The sequence below is a fragment of the Chiloscyllium plagiosum genome, chromosome 10, assembly GCF_004010195.1.
Source record: "Chiloscyllium plagiosum isolate BGI_BamShark_2017 chromosome 10, ASM401019v2, whole genome shotgun sequence".
Lineage (NCBI taxonomy): Eukaryota > Metazoa > Chordata > Chondrichthyes > Orectolobiformes > Hemiscylliidae > Chiloscyllium > Chiloscyllium plagiosum.
The window spans coordinates 72,656,260-72,666,089 of NC_057719.1; the positions used below are offsets into that span (position 1 = coordinate 72,656,260).

Here is a 9,830-nt window from a genome sequence, read left to right on the forward strand (position 1 = left end):
GGGGTGGGCGGTGTTGGCCAGTGTTTGGGAGCGGAGGGCAGTGTTGAGGAGCATTGGTGCGGTGTTGGACGGTGTTTGGGAGTGGGGAGGTGTTAGATAGGGTTGGGCGGCTGGGTTGGTGGCAGGGGCAGTTTTGTACAGGGTTGGGGGGGGGGGGGGGGCGCGCGGGTGGACAGTCTTGTTGGTGATGTGCAGTCCAGCTGCCCTGGAGAGGGTGCGGTGTTGGACGGGGTTTTGGGGCAGTGTTGGGGGGTGTGGGCAGGGTTGACTGCTGTAAACTGCTGCAGACTCCTGAACAGGAGCAGACTTTAAAAACTCCAAGCACCAGAGGAAAGGCATTTAATCAATTAAAGCGGTAATCCGAACTAAATAATGCCCGCCCATCACGTGCAGATAATCAAGGTTCCCTTGTATATTTTATACGTTTTGCAAATTTATTTAAGTCAGATGCTGTAACAGAAGCAAATAATAATCATAGTACTCACTGCCTGAGCAACTGCCTGCCTTGCTTCCAAGTCAACTGGCTGTTCTGAGGTACAGATGGCACCTCTGTGTCTTTGGTTTCTTCTGGAAAACAAACATATATTAATAAAAGATTAGAATATCAAGATCCCAACAAGAAAGATGGCAGGCAACAAAAAAAAACAACTGCAAAATCTGTGGTTCTGCACAGCTTTTCTTAAGCTTACACTGTTAGCCTAAGAATTCATGAAGATTTGGCCCTCTATCTGCTGGCCCTTTAAGTTGGTGAGAGTTTCAACCAGGAGCATCACTTCATCACCAAACCACACCGCAAACCCTGTCATTCACAAGAATGTAAATGCAATCACAAACTAAAAATTTCCTTCCAACATTCCAAACAGTGCAACCACCTAACTGATGCTCATTATTGTAAAAGTCAGAAAAGTGAACAAATACCAACTAATCCTTATTGAGGAAGTATTCTGTTCCTAACATGTGTAGAAAGCATCAAGTGCCCAAAGATCCTCTCAGTATCAGGTGACATTCCAGGAGGAGCTACAAGAAATAGCTTATGTCCAGACAGGGAGGGAAGTAGTGATTGTAATAAGCTCAGCCAGATGGACCTCACTGAATGAATTCCCTGACTGGGACTGTTAATCTGACCCAATCAGGGAGCCCTGACTGACAGATAAATACAAGAGTTTCAGACATCCTGACACTCAGACCTGAATGTATCAATGTCAAGGTCTTTCCATTTGTAAATAAAGGGTGATTAGGTGAAGGGATACCAGCCTCGGTGGAATTATTTCAGCATTTAGCTGCTCTTTTCTCAATGTCAAATCTGGTGGGGGGGCGTAGAATGACAGAATTAACATGGAGAAAAGTTTTTTTTTAAAAAGGTGTTAAAGTTATCATATTTAAATCTCCTAAAACAATTCAGAACGTGAAATAGTGAGATTCAACTTTTTTTGGGGGCAAGACTGGATGATAGATAGTCATGAAAAGTCATGTGATTAAAATTATACGGTTTACCTATCAACAGTTTTTGAGCATTTAATAGACATGTACAGACACAAACTTGAAAACACAAGGAGAGATCAAAATGCAAGATACCATTTTTGTGAACCTAACAACAGTCGTGCAAGTCGACCAGAAATCAGACAATTCGAAATTAATGAGGTTTCTCTTCCTTGCCACAAAATATGGGCTTATTTATGCATTAATATTGCTTATAATGTTCATAGAACAAAATCTGGCTCTATGTCGCTCCAATTGCCTCTCGAATGGTTTGAACTTGAAAACAACTTATGCTACCTTTCTCAGGATAAAGAGATCCAAAATAACATTATATGGCACTTCGCAAATAGGAAATGGCATACAACATGAAAATATTCAAACTAGCTTCAAATTATGTTGTCAAAGACAGTCAGAAATAAGATATCTTGGAAAAATTAATACATACACTTCATTAAAATATTGAGTCTCCATTTATTACCTGATTCAAATGTTGGCATCTTTAAGTCACCTTGATTCAACTCTGTGCCATATTTTAATTTATGATATTTTGCCCTAAAAATAAATAAGAAACATTAACGAACATGTAGCTATTAAAAACTCAATCTCATTGACTACGTTAATATTAATGTAATGATTGATCTTTACTTCACACTGATGTGATATTGCCCATCCATAATAAACCTCCAGAAGACAGTGGTGATTTGCTTGAATACAACTAAGTGGCAACTTCAGGGGATACTTCAAATTTTACTCCATGGCTTTCAGTCTGATATCTCACATTTATTAGATTAGATATGAATGACAGATTTCCTTCCATGAAAACATCAGTGCAGCAGATGGAATGTTTAAATTGGCAAAAGTTGGTAGGAGGTTTAGGCTCAGGCTCCCACTCCTGGGTGCTTGAAGTGTGACATATGGACTTCAGCTGAGATTACACTGTCAACTCCAGTGGTGATTTGGAGATGCCGGTATTGGACTGGGGTATATGAAGTTAAAAATCACACATCAGGTTATAGTCCAAAAAGGTTTATTTGGAAGCACTAGCCTTTGGAGCGCATCAGGCCAACCACCTGATGAAAGAGCAGCGCTGTTGGACTATAACCTGGTGTTGTGATTTTCAGTGGACTATCAAGCTTAATTGTTAAGACCGTAATATACAGAGCAGAATTAAGCCATTGAATTCATTGAGACTGCTCCACTATTTGACCATGTTTCTCAACCCCATTCTCTTGCTTTCTCCCCATAACTCTTGATCCCGTTACTAATCAAGAACTTATCTAGCTTTGTCTTAAATACATTCAGTGACTTGGCCTCCATAGCCTTCTATGACAATGAGTTCCATAGATTCACCACACACAGACTGAAGAAATTCCTCATCTCCGTTCTAAAAGGTAATCTCGTTAATGAGGCTGTGACCTTGGGTCCTGGTCTCTCCTACTCGTGGGAGCATTTTCTCCATGTTCACTATCTAGATCACATAGTATGCTATAACTTTCAAATAAGATCCTTCTAAACTGAACTGAGCACAGACTCAATCGCTCCTCGATGACAAGCCCTAATTGCCAAGATTGCTTTTGTAAACCTCCTCTGCCCCTCCTCCAACATAGCATATTTTTCCTTAGATGTGGGGCACAAAACTGTTCACAATGTTCCAAATGCGGTTTGACCAGAGCCTTAAACTGCCTCAGCAGCATACCCCTGCTCTTGTACTTTCGCCCTCTCTAAATGAACGTAAACACTGCATTTGCCTTCCCAAATAAACCTCCAGTTAACCTTGAGAATCCGAAACCAGGACCCCAAGTACCTTTGTACTTCATATTTTTCCCATTTAGAAAATAGTATGCGCCTCTATTCTTGGCACCAAAGTGCATAACCTGACAATTTGAAAATTGTTGGCCATCAACTGCATTCTAAATGGATTCAATATTTAGAAGAGGAGAAAATTTGAGAATCAAAGAAAATTAGTCCAATAACCAGCATTCAGTTAGATAATGTTTATTTCACCACCGGACGACCCCCGTAATCGTTTTCCATGGTTTCAATTAGGGAACCAGAGACCAGGAGGCTGCCAGGAAGGTACATTTCCCATTGGAATGAATGGATTCGCTCCTATCCGTGGCTTCTGCCTTCCGCACTAGGCCCTGGAACTTATCTCCCATGGCTACCAGGTGGACCTATGTATTTTCATTTTAATAGCATTTATATATTTTTTTAAATTATTGCAATGCGTCAGATGGAGAAATCTCAAAACTGCATAAAATGCTGCACTCAACAGACAGAGACATCATCATTTACCCACGTCTGTGAAACTTTAAGGTAGACTGAGAAGATCAATTTGCAAGTCCAAGTTTTTCAACAAATGGAAGAATGTCAACAATAGAAATGATTGCAAGCCTGAAAAGTCATATTTTTTAAAAAACTATCTCAGCACAGAACTATGAGAAAGTGCCATCTTTTGAATAAGATGTAATATGTAGGGCTCCATCTGTCCTCATGAATGGATGATCAAGAAGAATAGGAAGTTTGCCTTGTGTCTTGACCAAAGTTGATTCCACAAGCAAAACCATCAATGTATCTGGTCATTTGTTTTGCCGTTTGTGGGCTCTTGTGCTGCATAACTTGATTTTTAAAATATTCCTATATTACAACAGAAGCTGTATTCGAGGCATTGTCGAATGAGGAAAGGCATTATACTCATGTAAAAATATGCTTTCACATACAGTCAAATAAGTTCCATACTGTGGATTAAGCACGATAGAATTTTTTCAACTGCTTTTATGTTAGCCCTGTGTCGAAGTTCCATCAATCCACAATAGGTCCTGCAAAGTCAGTCATCAATAACCCATACTGTAAAAGCAGCACACAAAATAGAAGGTCCCAACACAGAGAAGGATTCTCTCACCCTGTTCTACCTTCAAGTTCACTTGAGAACCAACATCTAAGACATCTTACCACAGTAAATCTTTAAGCTTGCTGAGAATCGCTCACTTCAACTTTAAAGCACAGTTTCATTCAAGAAATCAGGACTGCCTCATAGGAGGCAGGTAACATGGACCAAAAGCATTAAACATAATTTTTAGGAGTACACTACCTGTAACTAACTGTTGTGTATGTACGTGAGATAGCATGAGGTGACAATGCACTATTTCCAAAGTGAATGAGTGAGAGTAGCTTTTGTTTTGAAACTCAAGAAAGGTTGCGACACACACAAACACTCCAAGGAGACACGAAAACACACAGCTCTTACATAGAAAACATCCTGATTAGGTTGTGAAAGGAAATATAACTTCTGTCTGCAACAATCAATCATACAGTCTTTTGAGCCCCTTGTCAATTGTTATGATGCTAGACCATACCTCTATATTTACTTGTGCTCTGATGAGACACTAATAACCTATCACTTAAAGATGACAAAATTGATACCTCAGCTACTTACTAGGAATAACAGCAAAAGCTGCATGATTTTATAACAGGAATAAAGTTCAGACACTGGTCAGCAAAGCAAACAAATAACTGCATATTTGTCTTGACCTCCAACGTTTGCCTTAAAGCAAGCATAAAGTAACATGCAAATTCTAGTCAAATACACCATAAACGGCACATTAAATGGTGGTTACAACCAAGACAGATCCCAAACTTCTCAACAACTCACCAAATGTCAGCAAGTCACAAAATATTTCAAAACTATCTCCCTCTTAAGGGATTTCAGCCCTTTTCTTTTGGAAAACTGGCCTCTGATTTCCCTAAAAAAAACACTCCGACTCAGATCACCTCAACGACTGTTCACCTCCTAGTTGCTCAATCTCTTCACTACAGACTGTATCTCAGCTCTCAGGTAGTCTAAGCAACATGTTACTAACCGTAGGCTCATCCTTGCCCTGAAGATCAGTTTCACTTGCAGACAGCCACTGCTTTAGTTTTTTTTTTCTATGCCTGCTGCTGAATCTCGACCAGACAACTTCTGTTCCGCACAACTGAGCTGTGCCCAAAGCTTCCTGAGGCCAATTACCCAGCATCACACGAGGAAATCACCAAATGGCTCTAGGATCTTCTAGGAATGCCAAATGCACAGAACCTCTCCCCCCTACTCCCAACGAACACTAACTGAGGCTCGCTGACCCTGGAATTGATTTGATAGACCTATTAAAACATTCCTGTTGGGGCCCAACCTTATTTCTAGACAGAATCAGATGATTTCAACCTCAAATATTTGGCAGATTAAATGTTACAATTGCCTATCAATTAAGTCACTCTCCACAACTGCTAATTTATACAAGAGACAAAAAAGTAATTACATGATCAATAATATATCCAGCTTGATCTTAAAAATACTTAATGCTGCCAATGCCACTGCTCTTTGGGGATCACAGTTGCACAGATCAGCAACCCTTTGAAAAAAAGGTTAATCTCATTCTCTTGAATGAAGCTTCTTATTTTTAAGCTAATCTCCCTAATTCTAGTCTTTCCCATAAGGGATAATATTCTCAACATCCAACCTGTCAAGTCCTCTCAAAAATACAGCAGAGTTCTCCAATCTCTCTCCACTTAAACAGAATGAACAGCTTTTCTATTTTGCTTGCCAAAGTGGATAGTATACCCCACCTTCCAAATTTTCGTATGCTCACTAACAAAAATTCCTTTGCAGACTTCTTGGGTCTTCTTGACAACTTACTGACTGAACACTTCTATAAATCCAAAGTGCTTCACTCCTCCCAAGGGACACAACACAACAAAGTTTAAATGTAGCCAGTTGGTGATATGACCAATTCTATATTTCTCAAACTGTGTCAGGTTCAGGATTAGGACTTGGTCAGCCAAGTTTCCTTCATTAACAAATAACTTGGCTATTACCAAAATTTATTCAAACAATGGCACAAAATCATTGAGAAACAGTTTGTATTCTGCAAATATACATAGCTTTTAAAAAGCTAACATACATATTTAAAGAGAAAGAATAAAACAAAAACTCTTAAAGTGTTAAATTTAAAATACTTTGGAGCAAATAATCATTAAACTCATGAAAAAAACTGAAGTTATTTTGCACACACAGGCTGTTGACACTGTACATCTTCCTGGGACAGTTCTAACTGGCTGAATTCCATTTACTTCAGAATTCCAAGAAAATCCTCTTTTCACTCAGGCAAAGTTCCTGAAAAGATGACATTCAGTAGATTCTCAGCTCTCACACTTTGCTGAGAGAAGTTGAAAAGAAACATAGTAGGAACAAGGGCCGTTGATCTTCAGACAAAACTCAAATTTTCTTTTGCAGAGTTTAAATATACAAAAGTATGACCTCATTCACAAACCAGGGCACATGACACCCCTTTGGAAGTTCTCCAGATTGTACAACACCATCTAAGCTCCCTGATCTTTGAAGATGCAGCAGTATAGGTGTTGAATCCAGTTCCTTTTTGTTAGCAAGTGCCTGAACTTTTAAACAAAGGACATGTATATTCGGATTCACATAACCATTCATCACATTTCTTCATAACAATGTCCTCAGCAACCATATATTCAGTTTAATTCATCAAACTCCTTAATAGAGAAGGTCAATATTTGAGGTTCCAACATTCGATCCCATGAAACTTCATTTGTTACAATTTGTCAACCTGAAAATGACCCAGTAATCCAATTCTCTATCCAAACTTGTATGTTACATCATACATAATGAGTTCTTATTTTGTGTAGTAACCTCGAATAGGACTCTTATTTTGGAAATCCAAGTATACTAAATCTACAGGTTTACCTTTATCCAAATTGCTCATTACTTTCTCAAATAACTCTTTAGTCAAACATAGTTTCTATTTCAAAAAAACTACGTTGACTCGGCCTGATTGTGGTGAGATCGTCGAAGTTGAAACTTTATTGCTGGAACAGCACAGCAGGTCAGGCAGCATCCAGGGAACAGGAGATTCGACGTTTCGGGCACAGGCCCTTCTTCAGGAATGAGCAGAGAGTGTTCAGCAGGAGAAGATAAAAGGTAGGGAGGAGGGACTTGGAGGAGGGGCGTTGGAAATGTGATAGGTTGATGAGATTGTCGAAGTGCCTTGCTATAATGTCCTTAACAACAAATTTAAGCATGCTCCCTGTGACAAATTAGATTACCCTGACCTATAGTTTTCAGCCTCACTATGTTTAAAAAATTATCTTGAGCGTCAGGGCCATCCATTTTTGTTTAGCAGCAGGAAATGCTTTAAAAAAATTACCTTGTGATAGGCAGAGCACACGCCGAGTAGGAGCAGACATGGGACTGCTGAGTAAGTGAAGTAATATTTGGGTGGTTGCATTACCCGAAACACTACTTAGGTAGTGTCTCCTACCCATCCTCCTCCTCTAACCAGAAAAAAAAAATTGTGCGCCAGATTGGAAAGGTACCTCGATTTTTAAAAATTTTTCAATAGTCTCTTTGGGAATTTAGAATTGTGGGAATGGGCAGTTGAATGTTCCTCCTACAGAATGTGGGAGGTGAGGGTCACCACTAGTGTTCCTGCTGACTTCATCTGCAGGAAGTGCACCAAACTCCAACACCTCAAAAACCACGTTTCGGAACTGGAGCTGGATGAACTTCAGATCTTTCAGGAGGAGAAATGGGTTATACAGAGGAGTTACAGACAGGTAACCACACCTCAGGTACAAGAAAAAGGCAAATGGGTTAGAGCAGGGAACGGAAAGGGAACTGGCAGACAGTGCAGGGATCCCTTGTGGCCATTCCCCTCAATAACAACTATACAGTTTGGATGCCATTGCGGGGGACGACTTACCAGAGGTAAGCCATGGGGTACATATCTCTGGCAGAGTCTGTCCCTGTTGCCCAGAAGGGAAGGGGGAGAGGAGCAGAGCATTAGTCGCTGGGGACTCCATAGTTAGCAGGACAGTTAGGAGGTTCTGTGGGAACAAGAGAGCCTCACGGTTGGGTGTGTTGTCTCCAGGTGCCAGGGTTCATGATGTCTCAGATCATGTTTTTGGGATCCTTGAGGGGGAAGGGTAACAGCCCCAAGTCATGGTCCATATAAGCATTAATGACATAGATCGGAAAAGGGATGGGGATTTAAGGCAGAATTCAGGGAGCTAGGGTGGAAGCTTAGAGCTAGAACAAACAGAGTTATTATCTCTGTTTTTTTTTACCTGTGCCACATGCTAGAAAGAGGTGAGGAATAGGTTGAGAGAGGAGTTGAACACATGGTTACAGGGATGGTGCAGGAGGGAGAGTTTTGGATACCTGGATAATTGGGGCTCATTCTGGGGTAGGTAGGACCTCTACAAACAAGATGGTCTACACCTGAATCTGAGGTGCACCAATATCCTGGGGGAAGAAAATTTGCTAATGCTCTTTAGGAGGGTTTAAACTAATTCAGCAGGGGGGGGTGGGAACCTAAACTGTAGTTCCAGTGTTCAGAAGGTTGAGAGTAGTGAGGCCCGAAATAAGGTTTCAAGGTCACAAGAGTGCACCGACAAGCAGGAAGGTTGTTTGAAGTGTGTCTACTTCAACGCCAGGAGCATCCAGAATAAAGTGGGTGAATTTGCAGCATGGGTTGGTACCTGAGACTCTGATGTTGTGGCCATTTCAGAAACATGGATACAGCAGGGACAAAAATGGTTGTTGCAGGTTCTGGGAGTTACATGTTTCAGTAAGAATACAGAAGATGGTAAAAGAGGGAGAGGTATGGCATTGTTAGTCAAGGACAGTGTTACAGTGGCAGAAAGGACAATTGAGGACTCGTCTACTGAGGTAGTATGGGCTGAGGTTAGAAATAGGAAAGGAGAGGTTAGGAGTTTTCTACAGGCCTCCGAATAGTTCAAGAGATGTAGAGGAAGGGATAGTAAACATGATTCTGGATAGGGGTGAGAGTAACAGGGTAGTAGTTATAACTTTGCGAATATTGACTGGAAATGCTCTTGTTCAAGTACACTAGATGGGTCAGTTTTTGTCCAATATGTGCAGGAGGGTTTCCTGACACAGTGTGTAGACAGGCCAACAAGGGGCAAAGCCACAATGAATTTGGTATTGAGTAATGAACCCGGCCACGTGTTAGATTTGGAGATAGGTGAGCACTTTGGGTGAGTGACCACAATTCAGTTCACAACCTCTCACCCTCGGAACGTGCAGTCCTCCACTCCCTCCGTTCCAACCCCAACCTATCAAACCGGCAGACAAGGGAGGCGCGGTATTAGTTTGGCGCACTGACCTTTACACCACTGAGGCTAAACACCAGCTCGCGAACACCTCCTCCTACTGCCCACTTGACCATGACCCCACCTCCCACCACCAAACCATCATCTCCCAGACCATCCATAACCTCATCACTTCAGGGGATCTCCCATCCACCGCCTCCAACCTCATAGTCCCACAA

The 9,830-nt window shown here is 41.1% G+C and overlaps 1 protein-coding gene across 4 annotated transcripts in view; it reads right to left on the minus strand.

The window, feature by feature from the left end:
• The window catches only part of strn3 (striatin, calmodulin binding protein 3), a 190,492-nt gene that overhangs the window by 118,700 nt on the left and 61,962 nt on the right, over positions 1–9,830 (minus strand). For all 4 annotated transcript variants that reach the window (XM_043698050.1, XM_043698049.1, XM_043698052.1 and 1 more), the window contains exons 3-4: positions 1,958–2,031; positions 486–567 (exon numbers count right to left, since the gene is read on the minus strand). In XM_043698050.1, the coding sequence (XP_043553985.1) occupies positions 486–567; positions 1,958–2,031 (156 nt within the window). The remainder of the gene's footprint in view (positions 1–485; positions 568–1,957; positions 2,032–9,830) is intronic.